Here is a 17,478-nt window from a genome sequence, read left to right on the forward strand (position 1 = left end):
AGGGTTGATGTTATTGTGTTTGTCTGTCAGGGTGAGTGGGCGGCCTTTTGAGTTTATTTTATTTTATTTCTTTGTCTATTTTTATTTATTTATTTTTCCTGGAGGTTAATAATAGTTGAGGTCATTTATATTCTCTTTTGACGCTTTTCGAGAGAGAGAGAGAGAGAGAGAGAGAGAGAGAGAGAGAGAGAGAGAGAGAGAGAGAGAGAGAGAGAGAGAGAGAGAGAGAGAGAGAGAGAGAGAGAGAGAGAGAGAGAGAGTGGGTGGGGGGAGCAGGGGGATAACGAGTATAGTTTAGTAAGCATTCAAAGTCCAGTTTTCTATGAGCTTACGCTTCAGAGTTCGTGTAAGAGGATACCCTCAACTAGATTGGAGCATCATCATTATTATTATTATTTATATGCTACTACTACTACTACTACTACTACTAATAATAATAATAATAATAATAATAATAATAATAATAATGATAATAATAATAATAATAATAGATATTAATACTATTACCAGAGAGATAAATAGGGGGATACCCGGGATAGTTAGATTTACATGGATTTACAAAGATATTCAGAGCACACAGACCCTTCGATCCACACAGGTGACTCGACTTATTACTGGGAGGGTGAGTGAGTTAGCATGAAGGCGAGTTGGAATAAGGAAGAATTAGTATAAGGGGAATTAGTATTAGGATAAGTTAGGAAGAGGCAAGTATGGACGCATTTCTTAGTAATGTAAATATCTTAAGATGTTTACCTTTTTACAAGACGGGAGCGAGGAGACATATAATAATTTAATTACTACATCTAAATTGGCCTTTGTTAATCTCCATTATAAATTTAAAACCTTCAAGTGAGTCCCCACGCAGTCCGCGTTTTGACAAAGAATGCAAGTTAATTTTTTTTAGTCTTATCGTCTATGGTAAGCTTCCAAAGTTATTGGAGAGAGAGAGAGAGAGAGAGAGAGAGAGAGAGAGAGAGAGAGAGAGAGAGAGAGAGAGAGAGAGAGAGAGAGAGAGAGAGAAGGTTTGAAAGAATAAGAAAGAAATATAAAGAGAGTTGGAGAGCAAGGAAGAAAGAGAGGGTGGAAGGGAAGTGAGAAAGAAAGAGGGAATCGAATGCCGCGCCGAAAGCCGTCTCGAGTTTTTCTTTCTATTTTGTTGATGCTGTCCCGTTCCCGAGGCCTTCCGACTTTCCATCCTAGAACCTACAAACGCGGTGCGCGGCGCCCTCACAGTGTTTGTGATTGATTTAATAATCCCGTCTGGAACTTTTGAGAAGCGCGTTCTTGCACCCGCCCTCCTCGAATCGTCGGGGCTGGGGAGCGCCAGCGAGTCCTTGGTCTTGCTGGTGAGCATCGCAGGACTGAAGGGGCCCAGGTAGGGCGCCCTGGCTCCCCCGGGGCGTCCATGGAGGTGCCGGGGATCCCGAAGGTCCGGCGGGGGGGGCGTTGAAGTTCCCGCAAGACGTGCTGACCTTCCTAAGAAGTAACCAGACGAGCTGTGACCCATATATCCGCTTAGGTCACCGGTACAAATCACCGTAATCATAATGACTGACGCCTTCAAGAGGAACTGCCGCGCGGGGAAGAAGAAATCCCCCCAGCAGGGCAGAGCGTCACTAACTATAAAAACATAAAAACAACAAAAAAATCATAAAACAACAAAAAAACGGTGCTGTGTGTTGGTAAGAGTGAGTCTCATCTGGGGAGACTGTGGCTCATCCAGACCAACAGACAACACCAAAGTTATGGCTGAGACTCTTCTGGGGAGACAGCGGCTCAGCCAAACTAAAAAAACACACGGACTGACAACTCCTGACGACCCACGACCTACTGACCCCTGACAGACCCCTGGCACTCTTTGGACACGGACTGACAACTCGATTATACGACCAACTGACCCCTGACAGACCCCTGGCACTCTTTGGACAAGGACTGATAACTCGATTATACGACTTGACCCCTGACAGACCCTGGCACTCTTTGGACACGGACTGATAACTCGATTATACGACCTACTGACCCCTGACAGACCCCTGGCACTCTTTGGACACGGACTGATAACTCGATTATACGACCTACTGACCCCTGACAGACCCCTGGCACTCTTTGGACACGGACTGATAACTCGATTATACGACCTACTGACCCCTGACAGACCCCTGGCACTCTTTGGACACGGACTGATAACTCGATTATACGACCAACTGACCCCTGACAGACCCCTGGCACTCTTTGGACACGGACTGATAACTCGATTATACGACCTACTGACCCCTGACAGACCCCTGGCACTCTTTGGACACGATGGACAACCCGATGACGACCCACGCGATAATGCCCCCTGACATTTCCTGACCACTCTCAGAACAATGCCTCCGGACAATATCTCGACGTTTCTCTAATGTTTCTCAACAACAAAAAGAAGAGTTCAAAAACTCACGAATGGCTTTCTCACTTTCTTACTTTTCACACCAAACTACATACACACTACACACTCACCATTTACTCAATAATCTCAAAATTTGCTACAAAATTAGTCAATGGGTATGCCTCGGAGGGGCTTATAATTATTGTTTCTTGCTTCTTTCTTATTTGTTAAGTATACTTAACAATGTTGTTACTCTCACTATAATTATATCATTATCGTTATTATTATTATTGATATGCTACTACTACTTATACTACTACTACTACTACTACTACTACTACTACTACTACTACTACTACTACTACTACTACTACTACTACTACTACTACTACTACTACTACTACTACTACTACTACTACTACTACTACTACTACTACTACTACTTTTACTACTACTACTACTACTACTACTACTACTACTACTACTACTACTACTACTACTACTACTACTAGATATTTATACTATTACCAGAGAGATAAATAGGGGGATAGTTAGATTTACATGGATTTACAAAGATATTCAGAGCACACAGACCCTTTGATCCACACAGGTGACTCGACTTATTACTGGGAGGGTGAGTGAGTTAGCATGAAGGCGAGTTGGTATAAGGAAGAATTAGTATAAGGGGACTTAGTATTAGGATAAGTTAGGAAGAGGCAAGTATGGACGCATTTCTTAGTAATGTAAATATCTTAAGATGTTTACCTTTTTACAAGACGGGAGCGAGGAGACATATAATAATTTAATTACTACATCTAAATCGCCCTTGTTAATCTCCATTATAAATTTAAAACCCATCAAGTGAGTCCCCACGCAGTCCACGTCTTGCCAAAGAATGCAAGTTAATTTTTTTTAGTCTTATCGTCTATGGTAAGCTTCCAAAGTCATTGGAGAGAGAGAGAGAGAGAGAGAGAGAGAGAGAGAGAGAGAGAGAGAGAGAGAGAGAGAGAGAGAGAGAGAGAGAGAGAGAGAGAGAGAGAGAGAGAGAGAGAGAGAGAGAATGTTTGAAAGAATAAGAAAGAAATATAAAGAGAGTTGGAGAGCAAGGAAGAAAGAGAGGTGGAAGGAAGTGAGAAAGAAAGAGGGAATCGAATGCCGCGCCGAAAGCCGTCTCGAGTTTTTCTTTCTATTTTGTTGATGCTGTCCCGTTCCCGAGGCCTTCCGACTTTCCATCCTAGAACCTACAAACGCGGTGCGCGGCGCCCTCACAGTGTTTGTGATTGATTTAATAATCCCGTCTGGAACTTTTGAGAAGCGCGTTCTTGCACCCGCCCTCCTCGAATCGTCGGGGCTGGGGAGCGCCAGCGAGTCCTTGGTCTTGCTGGTGAGCATCGCAGGACTGAAGGGGCCCAGGTAGGGCGCCCTGGCTCCCCCGGGGCGTCCATGGAGGTGCCGGGGATCCCGAAGGTCCGGCGGGGGGGGCGTTGAAGTTCCCGCAAGACGTGCTGACCTTCCTAAGAAGTAACCAGACGAGCTGTGACCCTTATATCCGCTTAGGTCACCGGTACAAATCACCGTAATCATAATGACTGACGCCTTCAAGAGGAACTGCCGCGCGGGGAAGAAGAAATCCCCCCAGCAGGGCAGAGCGTCACTAACTATAAAAACATAAAAACAACAAAAAAATCATAAAACAACAAAAAAACGGTGCTGTGTGTTGGTAAGAGTGAGTCTCATCTGGGGAGACTGTGGCTCATCCAGACCAACAGACAACACCAAAGTTATGGCTGAGACTCTTCTGGGGAGACAGCGGCTCAGCCAGACTAAAAAAACAAACGGACTGACAACTCCTGACGACCCACGACCTACTGACCCCTGACAGACCCCTGGCACTCTTTGGACACGGACTGATAACTCGATTATACGACCTACTGACCCCTGACAGACCCCTGGCACTCTTCGGACACGGACTGATAACTCGATTATACGACCTACTGACCCCTGACAGACCCCTGGCACTCTTTGGACACGGACTGATAACTCGATTATACGACCTACTGACCCCTGACAGACCCATGTCACTCTTTGGACAAGGACTGATAACTCGATTATACGACCTACTGACCCCTGACAGACCCCTGGCACTCTTTGGACACGGACTGATAACTCGATTATACGACCTACTGACCCCTGACAGACCCCTGGCACTCTTTGGACACGGACTGATAACTCGATTATACGACCTACTGACCCCTGACAGACCCCTGGCACTCTTTGGACACGGACTGATAACTCGATTATACGACCTACAGACCCCTTGCACTCTTTGGACACGGACTGATAACTCGATTATACGACCTACTGACCCCTGACAGACCCCTGGCACTCTGTGGACAAGGACTGATAACTCGATTATACGACCTACTGACCCTGACAGACCCTGGCACTCTTTGGACACGATGGACAACCTGATGACGACCCACGCGATAATGCCCCTGACATTTCCTGACCACTCTCAGAACAATGCCTCCGGACAATATCTCGACGTTTCTCTAATGTTTCTCAACAAAAAGAAGAGTTCAAAAACTCACGAATGGCTTTCTCACTTTCTTACTTTTCACACCAAACTACATACACACTACACACTCACCATTTACTCAATAATCTCAAAATTTGCTACAAAATTAGTCAATGGGTATGCCTCGGAGGGGCTTATAATTATTGTTTCTTGCTTCTTTCTTATTTGTTAAGTATACTTAACAATGTTGTTACTCTCACTATAATTATATCATTATCGTTATTATTATTATTGATATGCTACTACTACTTATACTACTACTACTAATAATACTACTACTATTACTACTACTACTACTACTACTACTATTACTACTACTACTACTACTACTACTACTACTACTACTACTACTACTACTACTACTACTACTACTACTACTACTACTACTACTACTACTACTACTACTACTACTACTAGATATTTATACTATTACCAGAGAGATAAATAGGGGTATAGTTAAATTTACATGGATTTACAAAGATATTCAGAGCACACAGACCCTTTGATCCACACAGGTGACTCGACTTATTACTGGGAGGGTGAGTGAGTTAGCATGAAGGCGAGTTGGTATAAGGAAGAATTAGTATAAGGGGACTTAGTATTAGGATAAGTTAGGAAGAGGCAAGTATGGACGCATTTCTTAGTAATGTAAATATCTTAAGATGTTTACCTTTTTACAAGACGGGAGCGAGGAGACATATAATAATTTAATTACTACATCTAAATCGCCCTTGTTAATCTCCATTATAAATTTAAAACCCATCAAGTGAGTCCCCACGCAGTCCACGTCTTGCCAAAGAATGCAAGTTAATTTTTTTTAGTCTTATCGTCTATGGTAAGCTTCCAAAGTCATTGGAGAGAGAGAGAGAGAGAGAGAGAGAGAGAGAGAGAGAGAGAGAGAGAGAGAGAGAGAGAGAGAGAGAGAGAGAGAGAGAGAGAGAGAGAGAGAGAGAGAGAGAGAGAGAGAGAGAGAGAGAGAGAGAGAGAGAGAGAGAAGGTTTGAAAGAATAAGAAAGAAATATAAAGAGAGTTGGAGAGCAAGGAAGAAAGAGAGGGTGGAAGGGAAGTGAGAAAGAAAGAGGGAATCGAATGCCGCGCCGAAAGCCGTCTCGAGTTTTTCTTTCTATTTTGTTGATGCTGTCCCGTTCCCGAGGCCTTCCGACTTTCCATCCTAGAACCTACAAACGCGATGCGCGGCGCCCTCACAGTGTTTGTGATTGATTTAATAATCCCGTCTGGAACTTTTGAGCAGCGCGTTCTTGCACCCGCCCTCCTCGAATCGTCGGGGCTGGGGAGCGCCAGCGAGTCCTTGGTCTTGCTGGTGAGCATCGCAGGACTGAAGGGGCCCAGGTAGGGCGCCCTGGCTCCCCCGGGGCGTCCATGGAGGTGCCGGGGATCCCGAAGGTCCGGCGGGGGGGGCGTTGAAGTTCCCGCAAGACGTGCTGACCTTCCTAAGAAGTAGCCAGACGAGCTGTGACCCTTATATCCGCTTAGGTTACCGGTACAAATCACCGTAATCATAATGACTGACGCCTTCAAGAGGAACTGCCGCGCGGGGAAGAAGAAATCCCCCCAGCAGGGCAGAGCGTCACTAACTATAAAAACATAAAAACAACAAAAAAATCATAAAACAACAAAAAAACGGTGCTGTGTGTTGGTAAGAGTGAGTCTCATCTGGGGAGACTGTGGCTTATCCAGACCAACAGACAACACCAAAGTTATGGCTGAGACTCTTCTGGGGAGACAGCGGCTCAGCCAGACTAAAAAAACAAACGGACTGACAACTCCTGACGACCCACGACCTACTGACCCCTGACAGACCCCTGGCACTCTTTGGACACGGACTGATAACTCGATTATACGACCTACTGACCCCTGACAGACCCCTGGCACTCTTTGGACACGGACTGATAACTCGATTATACGACTTACTGACCCCTGACAGACCCCTGGCACTCTTTGGACACGGACTGATAACTCGATTATACGACCTACTGACCCCTGACAGACCCCTGGCACTCTTTGGACACGGACTGACAACTCGATTATACGACCAACTGACCCCTGACAGACCCCTGGCACTCATTGGACACGGACTGATAACTCGATTATACGACCTACTGACCCCTGACAGACCCCTGGCACTCTTTGGACACGGACTGATAACTCGATTAAACGACCTACTGACCCCTGACAGACCCCTGGCACTCTTTGGACACGGACTGATAACTCGATTATACGACCTACTGACCCCTGACAGACCCCTGGCACTCTTTGGACACGATGGACAACCCGATGACGACCCACGCGATAATGCCCCCTGACATTTCCTGACCACTCTCAGAACAATGCCTCCGGACAATATCTCGACGTTTCTCTAATGTTTCTCAACAACAAAAAGAAGAGTTCAAAAACTCACGAATGGCTTTCTCACTTTCTTACTTTTCACACCAAACTACATACACACTACACACTCACCATTTACTCAATAATCTCAAAATTTGCTACAAAGTTAGTCAATGGGTATGCCTCGGAGGGGCTTATAATTATTGTTTCTTGCTTCTTTCTTATTTGTTAAGTATACTTAACAATGTTGTTACTCTCACTAAAATTATGTCATTATCGTTATTATTATTATTGATATGCTACTACTACTTATACTACTACTACTAATAATACTACTACTATTACTACTACTACTACTACTACTATTACTACTACTACTACTACTACTACTACTACTATTACTACTACTACTACTACTACTACTACTACTACTACTACTACTTTTACTACTACTACTACTACTACTACTACTACTACTACTACTACTACTACTACTACTACTACTAGATATTTATACTATTACCAGAGAGATAAATAGGGGGATAGTTAGATTTACATGGATTTACAAAGATATTCAGAGCACACAGACCCTTTGATCCACACAGGTGACTCGACTTATTACTGGGAGGGTGAGTGAGTTAGCATGAAGGCGAGTTGGTATAAGGAAGAATTAGTATAAGGGGACTTAGTATTAGGATAAGTTAGGAAGAGGCAAGTATGGACGCATTTCTTAGTAATGTAAATATCTTAAGATGTTTACCTTTTTACAAGACGGGAGCGAGGAGACATATAATAATTTAATTACTACATCTAAATCGCCCTTGTTAATCTCCATTATAAATTTAAAACCCATCAAGTGAGTCCCCACGCAGTCCACGTCTTGCCAAAGAATGCAAGTTAATTTTTTTTAGTCTTATTGTCTATGGTAAGCTCCCAAAGTTATTGGAGAGAGAGAGAGAGAGAGAGAGAGAGAGAGAGAGAGAGAGAGAGAGAGAGAGAGAGAGAGAGAGAGAGAGATAGAGAGAGAGAAGTGAGAAAGAAAGAGGGAATCGAATGCCGCGCCGAAAGCCGTCTCGAGTTTTTCTTTCTATTTTGTTGATGCTGTCCCGTTCCCGAGGCCTTCCGACTTTCCATCCTAGAACCTACAAACGCGGTGCGCGGCGCCCTCACAGTGTTTGTGATTGATTTAATAATCCCGTCTGGAACTTTTGAGAAGCGCGTTCTTGCACCCGCCCTCCTCGAATCGTCGGGGCTGGGGAGCGCCAGCGAGTCCTTGGTCTTGCTGGTGAGCATCGCAGGACTGAAGGGGCCCAGGTAGGGCGCCCTGGCTCCCCCGGGGCGTCCATGGAGGTGCCGGGGATCCCGAAGGTCCGGCGGGGGGGGCGTTGAAGTTCCCGCAAGACGTGCTGACCTTCCTAAGAAGTAACCAGACGAGCTGTGACCCTTATATCCGCTTAGGTCACCGGTACAAATCACCGTAATCATAATGACTGACGCCTTCAAGAGGAACTGCCGCGCGGGGAAGAAGAAATCCCCCCAGCAGGGCAGAGCGTCACTAACTATAAAAACATAAAAACAACAAAAAAATCATAAAACAACAAAAAAACGGTGCTGTGTGTTGGTAAGAGTGAGTCTCATCTGGGGAGACTGTGGCTCATCCAGACCAACAGACACCAAAGTTATGGCTGAGACTCTTTTGGGGAGACAGCGGCTCAGCCAGACTAAAAAAACAAACGGACTGACAACTCCTGACGACCCACGACCTACTGACCCCTGACAGACCCCTGGCACTCTTCGGACACGGACTGATAACTCGATTATACGACCTACTGACCCCTGACAGACCCCTGGCACTCTTTGGACACGGACTGATAACTCGATTATACGACCTACTGACCCCTGACAGACCCCTGGCACTCTTTGGACACGGACTGATAACTCGATTATACGACCTACTGACCCCTGACAGACCCCTGGCACTCTTTGGACACGGACTGATAACTCGATTATACGACCTACTGACCCCTGACAGACCCCTGGCACTCATTGGACACGGACTGATAACTCGATTATACGACCTACTGACCCCTGACAGACCCCTGGCACTCTTTGGACACGGACTGATAACTCGATTATACGACCTACTGACCCCTGACAGACCCCTGGCACTCTTTGGACACGGACTGATAACTCGATTATACGACCTACTGACCCCTGACAGACCCCTGGCACTCTTTGGACACGGACTGATAACTCGATTATACGACCAACTGACCCCTGACAGACCCCTGGCACTCTTTGGACACGGACTGATAACTCGATTATACGACCTACTGACCCCTGACAGACCCCTGGCACTCTTTGGACACGATGGACAACCCGATGACGACCCACACGATAATGCCCCCTGACATTTCCTGACCACTCTCAGAACAATGCCTCTGGACAATATCTCGACGTTTCTCTAATGTTTCTCAACAACAAAAAGAAGAGTTCAAAAACTCACGAATGGCTTTCTCACTTTCTTACTTTTCACACCAAACTACATACACACTACACACTCACCATTTACTCAATAATCTCAAAATTTGCTACAAAATTAGTCAATGGGTATGCCTCGGAGGGGCTTATAATTATTGTTTCTTGCTTCTTTCTTATTTGTTAAGTATACTTAACAATGTTGTTACTCTCACTATAATTATATCATTATCGTTATTATTATTATTGATATGCTACTACTACTTATACTACTACTACTACTACTACTACTATTACTACTACTACTACTACTACTACTACTACTACTACTACTACTACTACTACTACTACTACTACTACTTTTACTACTACTACTACTACTACTACTAATACTAGATATTTATACTATTACCAGAGAGATAAATAGGGGGATAGTTAGATTTACATGGATTTACAAAGATATTCAGAGCACACAGACCCTTTGATCCACACAGGTGACTCGACTTATTACTGGGAGGGTGAGTGAGTTAGCATGAAGGCGAGTTGGTATAAGGAAGAATTAGTATAAGGGGACTTAGTATTAGGATAAGTTAGGAAGAGGCAAGTATGGACGCATTTCTTAGTAATGTAAATATCTTAAGATGTTTACCTTTTTACAAGACGGGAGCGAGGAGACATATAATAATTTAATTACTACATCTAAATCGCCCTTGTTAATCTCCATTATAAATTTAAAACCCATCAAGTGAGTCCCCACGCAGTCCACGTCTTGCCAAAGAATGCAAGTTAATTTTTTTTAGTCTTATCGTCTATGGTAAGCTTCCAAAGTTATTGGAGAGAGAGAGAGAGAGAAGGTTTGAAAGAATAAGAAAGAAATATAAAGAGAGTTGGAGAGCAAGGAAGAAAGAGAGGTGGAAGGAAGTGAGAAAGAAAGAGGGAATCGAATGCCGCGCCGAAAGCCGTCTCGAGTTTTCTTTCTATTTTGTTGATGCTGTCCGGTTCCCGAGGCCTTCCGACTTTCCATCCTAGAACCTACAAACGCGGTGCGCGGCGCCCTCACAGTGTTTGTGATTGATTTAATAATCCCGTCTGGAACTTTTGAGAAGCGCGTTCTTGCACCCGCCCTCCTCGAATCGTCGGGGCTGGGGAGCGCCAGCGAGTCCTTGGTCTTGCTGGTGAGCATCGCAGGACTGAAGGGGCCCAGGTAGGGCGCCCTGGCTCCCCCGGGGCGTCCATGGAGGTGCCGGGGATCCCGAAGGTCCGGCGGGGGGGGCGTTGAAGTTCCCGCAAGACGTGCTGACCTTCCTAAGAAGTAACCAGACGAGCTGTGACCCTTATATCCGCTTAGGTCACCGGTACAAATCACCGTAATCATAATGACTGACGCCTTCAAGAGGAACTGCCGCGCGGGGAAGAAGAAATCCCCCCAGCAGGGCAGAGCGTCACTAACTATAAAAACATAAAAACAACAAAAAAATCATAAAACAACAAAAAAACGGTGCTGTGTGTTGGTAAGAGTGAGTCTCATCTGGGGAGACTGTGGCTTATCCAGACCAACAGACAACACCAAAGTTATGGCTGAGACTCTTCTGGGGAGACAGCGGCTCAGCCAGACTAAAAAAACAAACGGACTGACAACTCATGACGACCCACGACCTACTGACCCCTGACAGACCCCCGGCACTCTTTGGACACGGACTGATAACTCGATTATACGACCTACTGACCCCTGACAGACCCCTGGCACTCTTTGGACACGGACTGATAACTCGATTATACGACCTACTGACCCCTGACAGACCCCTGGCACTCTTTGGACACGGACTGATAACTCGATTATACGACCTACTGACCCCTGACAGACCCCTGGCACTCTTTGGACACGGACTGATAACTCGATTATACGACCTACTGACCCCTGACAGACCCTGGCACTCTTTGGACACGGACTGATAACTCGAATACACGACCTACAGACCCCTGACACACCCCAGGCACTCTTTGGACACGGACTGATAACTCGATTATACGACCTACTGACCCCTGACAGACCCCTGGCACTCTTTGGACACGGACTGATAACTCGATTATACGACCTACTGACCCCTGACAGACCCCTGGCACTCTTTGGACACGGACTGATAACTCGATTATACGACCTACTGACCCCTGACAGACCCCTGGCACTCTTTGGACACAGACTGATAACTCGATTATACGACCAACTGACCCCTGACAGACCCCTGGCACTCTTTGGACACGGACTGATAACTCGATTATACGACCAACTGACCCCTGACAGACCCCTGGCACTCTTTGGACACGATGGACAACCCGATGACGACCCACGCGATAATGCCCCCTGACATTTCCTGACCACTCTCAGAACAATGCCTCCGGACAATATCTCGACGTTTCTCTAATGTTTCTCAACAACAAAAAGAAGAGTTCAAAAACTCACGAATGGCTTTCTCACTTTCTTACTTTTCACACCAAACTACATACACACTACACACTCACCATTTACTCAATAATCTCAAAATTTGCTACAAAATTAGTCAATGGGTATGCCTCGGAGGGGCTTATAATTATTGTTTCTTGCTTCTTTCTTATTTGTTAAGTATACTTAACAATGTTGTTACTCTCACTATAATTATATCATTATCGTTATTATTATTATTGATATGCAACTACTACTTATACTACTACTACTACTACTACTACTACTACTACTACTACTATTACTACTACTACTACTACTACTACTACTACTACTACTTTTACTACTACTACTACTACTACTACTACTACTAGATATTTATACTATTACCAGAGAGATAAATAGGGGGATAGTTAGATTTACATGGATTTACAAAGATATTCAGAGCACACAGACCCTTTGATCCACACAGGTGACTCGACTTATTACTGGGAGGGTGAGTGAGTTAGCATGAAGGCGAGTTGGTATAAGGAAGAATTAGTATAAGGGGACTTAGTATTAGGATAAGTTAGGAAGAGGCAAGTATGGACGCATTTCTTAGTAATGTAAATATCTTAAGATGTTTACCTTTTTACAAGACGGGAGCGAGGAGACATATAATAATTTAATTACTACATCTAAATCGCCCTTGTTAATCTCCATTATAAATTTAAAACCCATCAAGTGAGTCCCCACGCAGTCCACGTCTTGCCAAAGAATGCAAGTTAATTTTTTTTAGTCTTATCGTCTATGGTAAGCTTCCAAAGTTATTGGAGAGAGAGAGAGAGAGAGAGAGAGAGAGAGAGAGAGAGAGAAGGTTTGAAAGAATAAGAAAGAAATATAAAGAGAGTTGGAGAGCAAGGAAGAAAGAGAGGGTGGAAGGGAAGTGAGAAAGAAAGAGGGAATCGAATGCCGCGCCGAAAGCCGTCTCGAGTTTTTCTTTCTATTTTGTTGATGCTGTCCGGTTCCCGAGGCCTTCCGACTTTCCATCCTAGAACCTACAAACGCGGTGCGCGGCGCCCTCACAGTGTTTGTGATTGATTTAATAATCCCGTCTGGAACTTTTGAGAAGCGCGTTCTTGCACCCGCCCTCCTCGAATCGTCGGGGCTGGGGAGCGCCAGCGAGTCCTTGGTCTTGCTGGTGAGCATCGCAGGACTGAAGGGGCCCAGGTAGGGCGCCCTGGCTCCCCCGGGGCGTCCATGGAGGTGCCGGGGATCCCGAAGGTCCGGCGGGGGGGGCGTTGAAGTTCCCGCAAGACGTGCTGACCTTCCTAAGAAGTAACCAGACGAGCTGTGACCCTTATATCCGCTTAGGTCACCGGTACAAATCACCGTAATCATAATGACTGACGCCTTCAAGAGGAACTGCCGCGCGGGGAAGAAGAAATCCCCCCAGCAGGGCAGAGCGTCACTAACTATAAAAACATAAAAACAACAAAAAAATCATAAAACAACAAAAAAACGGTGCTGTGTGTTGGTAAGAGTGAGTCTCATCTGGGGAGACTGTGGCTTATCCAGACCAACAGACAACACCAAAGTTATGGCTGAGACTCTTCTGGGGAGACAGCGGCTCAGCCAGACTAAAAAAACAAACGGACTGACAACTCATGACGACCCACGAACTACTGACCTCTGACAGACCCCTGGCACTCTTTGGACACGGACTGATAACTCGATTATACGACCTACTGACCCCTGACAGACCCCTGGCACTCTTTGGACACGGACTGATAACTCGATTATACGACCTACTGACCCCTGACAGACCCCTGGCACTCTTTGGACACGGACTGATAACTCGATTATACGACCTACTGACCCCTGACAGACCCCTGGCACTCTTTGGACACGGACTGATAACTCGATTATACGACCTACTAACCCCTGACAGACCCCTGGCACTCTTCGGACACGGACTGATAACTCGATTATACGACCTACTGACCCCTGACAGACCCCTGGCACTCTTCGGACACGGACTGATAACTCGATTATACGACCAACTGACCCCTGACAGACCCCTGGCACTCTTAGGACACGATGGACAACCCGATGACGAACCACGCGATAATGCCCCCTGACATTTCCTGACCACTCTCAGAACAATGCCTCCGGACAATATCTCGACGTTTCTCTAATGTTTCTCAACAACAAAAAGAAGAGTTCAAAAACTCACGAATGGCTTTCTCACTTTCTTACTTTTCACACCAAACTACATACACACTACACACTCACCATTTACTCAATAATCTCAAAATTTGCTACAAAGTTAGTCAATGGGTATGCCTCGGAGGGGCTTATAATTATTGTTTCTTGCTTCTTTCTTATTTGTTAAGTATACTTAACAATGTTGTTACTCTTACTAAAATTATATCATTATCGTTATTATTATTATTGATATGCTACTACTTCTTATACTACTTCTTATACTACTACTACTACTACTACTACTACTACTACCAGATATTAATACTATTACCGGATACATAAATAGAGTTAAATTTACATGGATATACATAGACATTCAGAGCACACAGACAGTACAGCAAGTTTGTAAGCCCCCAAACCAGACACCAAATACTACGAAAACTCCTTGTGTGGTGCTTGGTGTTGATGAAGAAGGTCAGCAATTTAAGATACCTATAGATACATTCAAGAAGAGATTAGATAAAGCCATGGATGGTGAGGTAAGGTGGGGTTGAGTATACAGGAGCTGCCTTGTATAGGCCAACCGGCCTCTTGCAGACTCCTTGCGTTCTTATGTTCTTATGTTCTTGATTCATAACTGTGTGCGTTTCACTTATCAATCAACTATAGGCCGTTGGATCTACGTAGCCTGTATTTAGGAATGATAATGATATTTACGTTCCAGAGAGTCAGAACACCCAGATCTGGATAATATATGTTTATTTTTTCACGTGGAGATGCTAGGTTTTGTGTTCAACGAAAAACAGCTACGGAAACGCTGGAACAAATTTGTCGAAGTAATAACTGTGTGGGAGCCGAAAAACTGGTCCACATTTATACTGGTTACTTTACTAATGCCGACAGGTTACCATTATAGCTGCGATATGTTGCCACAGTATCATGTTAAGGCTGGGTATTTTTAGTTTAAATTATTATCCGAGGGTCGAGTCGCCCGACGCTGGACGCCGCTGCTTGTCACCGCAGAGTTTACCTTCGTCCTGACAGCCACAATGCACCGCGGGGCTCACAAGAATTATAGTCTTCCAAATAATGTCGAGGCCGGTCTGGCGTAGGCTCCCGCGGGTCCTTTCCTCCCCTCTGCTCTGCCACACAGTCCCAACACCTATCTCTTCCTCTCATATGTAAGCTATAGGTAACATATGAGAGGAAAAAATAGGTGTTGGGACTGTGTGGCAGAGCAGAGGGGAGAAATGGACCCGCGGGAGCCAAAGCCAAAAAGGACTCGACAATTTGGTTTCACGAGGTTTTGCAGTTATGAAAGACACTGACTATTCATTTCTGAGTAATTATGATATTGTTTGTCGAGGAGATTTTTAATTTTTACTTGGAATGGCTACGTTGTGATTCTTCAAAAAAAAAAAAAAAAGGTTTGCCACTGTCATATATGTTTTCCGTTTCTATTTTTTTACGTGAAAGGCAATATACATTATCCAGAAATAAGGAGTCAGTGTTTATAAAATAAGCCACTCCGGTCCGCTTAATTTTAATCCTGTACATTTTTTTTTAATTCCTAAGTCTCTCTCTCTCTCTCTCTCTCTCTCTCTCTCTCTCTCTCTCTCTCTCTCTCTCTCTCTCTCTCTCTCTCTCTCTCTCTCTCTCTCTCTCTCTCTCTCTCTCTCTCTCTCTCTCTCTCTCTCTCTCTCTCTCTCTCTCTCTCTCTCTCTCTCTCTCTCTCTCTCTCTCTCTCTCCTTAACTACAACATTTCACGAAATTTAGGTTATGTGTTCTGGTAGGAAGCACACACACACACACACACACACACACACACACACACACACCTGCAAATTTCACACATTCTTAGCGTTGCCATTATGTTATATAAATCTGCAATGTCAAGACAACTTCCAACAGTCGTCCAAGCCTTCACATGCAGTACTTTAACAGATCATCTTTACATTGATCATCTTTTTCGCGTCAGAAGTGAAAGTTTGCCATTTGTCTCGGTTTGCAATGTTTCTTTACTTAACAATTTGAATAGAGTCACATGTAACCACTTAGTCAGAGAGAGAGAGAGAGAGAGAGAGAGAGAGAGAGAGAGAGAGAGAGAGAGAGAGAGAGAGAGAGAGAGTTAAGGTTTCAGAGGGCCACATAGCTGAATAGTCGGTATCAATGGAGGGAAGAGGGAGGGAATGAGGAAGGGAGAGTGAAAGAGAGGGAGAGAGGGAGAAAAGGAGGTAAAGAGGAAAAGGAGGAGTGACTTGGAGGCCGTAAAAAAAATAAGAAAGTAAGGAAAAAACAAAATGAGAGACTAGAAAAGGAAAATTAAGATAAAGAAAAAGAAACTGAGGAAGATAAAGATATGAGAGAGAGAGAGAGAGAGAGAGAGAGAGAGAGAGCTCAAGTTACGATACAATTACATCATTATCGAGTTACGTTTGAAATGAAAGCTAGCAATCTGGTGTCTCGGTTTGCAGCATGTGTTCCGTTTCCGATGCAATTACGAGCGATTTACGAATACATTCACTTGAGACTTCCGCAACCCTTAACGATCTCTACTTAACACTGAGGCGAACCGCACGCACGTCTTACACCAATCCGGACGTGACGGCGCTGTTACTTCGTATTCTAAGGTCGGTATTCTGAGACGCTTCCTGCCCTGGCATCAATCATTTATAAAAGCCATGGATAAAAGAGGTTAAACTTGTCCCCATGAATGTTTCCTTACGTTCATGGTGCAGAGGCCTTGTCAGACTTCCATTAGGGTCATGAAACTACCCCATGGAAATACCCACAATCCTACGAAAGCCTTGTTAAATGTATGTGCTTGGGTGCTGAAAGATTTAAGAATATAACCCTTTAACGTATCGGCGCCTAAGTTCACCTGTTTCAAAAGCCTCTCTTAGAAGTGGCTGGGGTTTACTTGGACTGTCTGTGTTGCTAGTGATAGTTTTACATGACTTAAGGGGCTATTACACTGGGCAAATTTTCCGTGGATCTTCAGTCAAACCTCGATTTCCGCTGGCGTGGTTCTCATATTTCCGTGGTTTTCTGACGTGTCCACGATCTTCCAAAGCTACGAT

General features: G+C 44.7%; 2 protein-coding genes across 2 annotated transcripts; both read right to left on the bottom strand.

Annotated features, from left to right (window-relative positions):
• Positions 1 to 1,279: 1,279 nt before the first annotated feature.
• Positions 1,280 to 8,585, bottom strand: LOC127007191 (uncharacterized). Its single transcript, XM_050877905.1, has 6 exons — positions 8,526 to 8,585; positions 7,127 to 7,323; positions 4,486 to 4,674; positions 4,234 to 4,422; positions 2,013 to 2,264; positions 1,280 to 1,827 (listed from the first exon to the last, which is right to left on the bottom strand). Exons 1-6 carry the CDS (start codon positions 8,583 to 8,585, stop codon positions 1,716 to 1,718), a joined length of 999 nt encoding a protein of 332 aa, XP_050733862.1. The 3' UTR covers positions 1,280 to 1,715.
• LOC127007192 (uncharacterized) lies at positions 8,511 to 17,129 on the bottom strand. Its single transcript, XM_050877906.1, has 7 exons — positions 17,124 to 17,129; positions 14,187 to 14,383; positions 13,935 to 14,123; positions 11,804 to 11,929; positions 11,490 to 11,678; positions 9,497 to 9,622; positions 8,511 to 9,055 (listed from the first exon to the last, which is right to left on the bottom strand). Exons 1-7 carry the CDS (start codon positions 17,127 to 17,129, stop codon positions 8,947 to 8,949), a joined length of 942 nt encoding a protein of 313 aa, XP_050733863.1. The 3' UTR covers positions 8,511 to 8,946.
• Between the last annotated feature and the right edge of the window lie 349 nt (positions 17,130 to 17,478).

This window comes from Eriocheir sinensis, chromosome 34 (genome assembly GCF_024679095.1).
Source record: "Eriocheir sinensis breed Jianghai 21 chromosome 34, ASM2467909v1, whole genome shotgun sequence".
In the NCBI taxonomy this organism is placed as follows: domain Eukaryota; kingdom Metazoa; phylum Arthropoda; class Malacostraca; order Decapoda; family Varunidae; genus Eriocheir; species Eriocheir sinensis.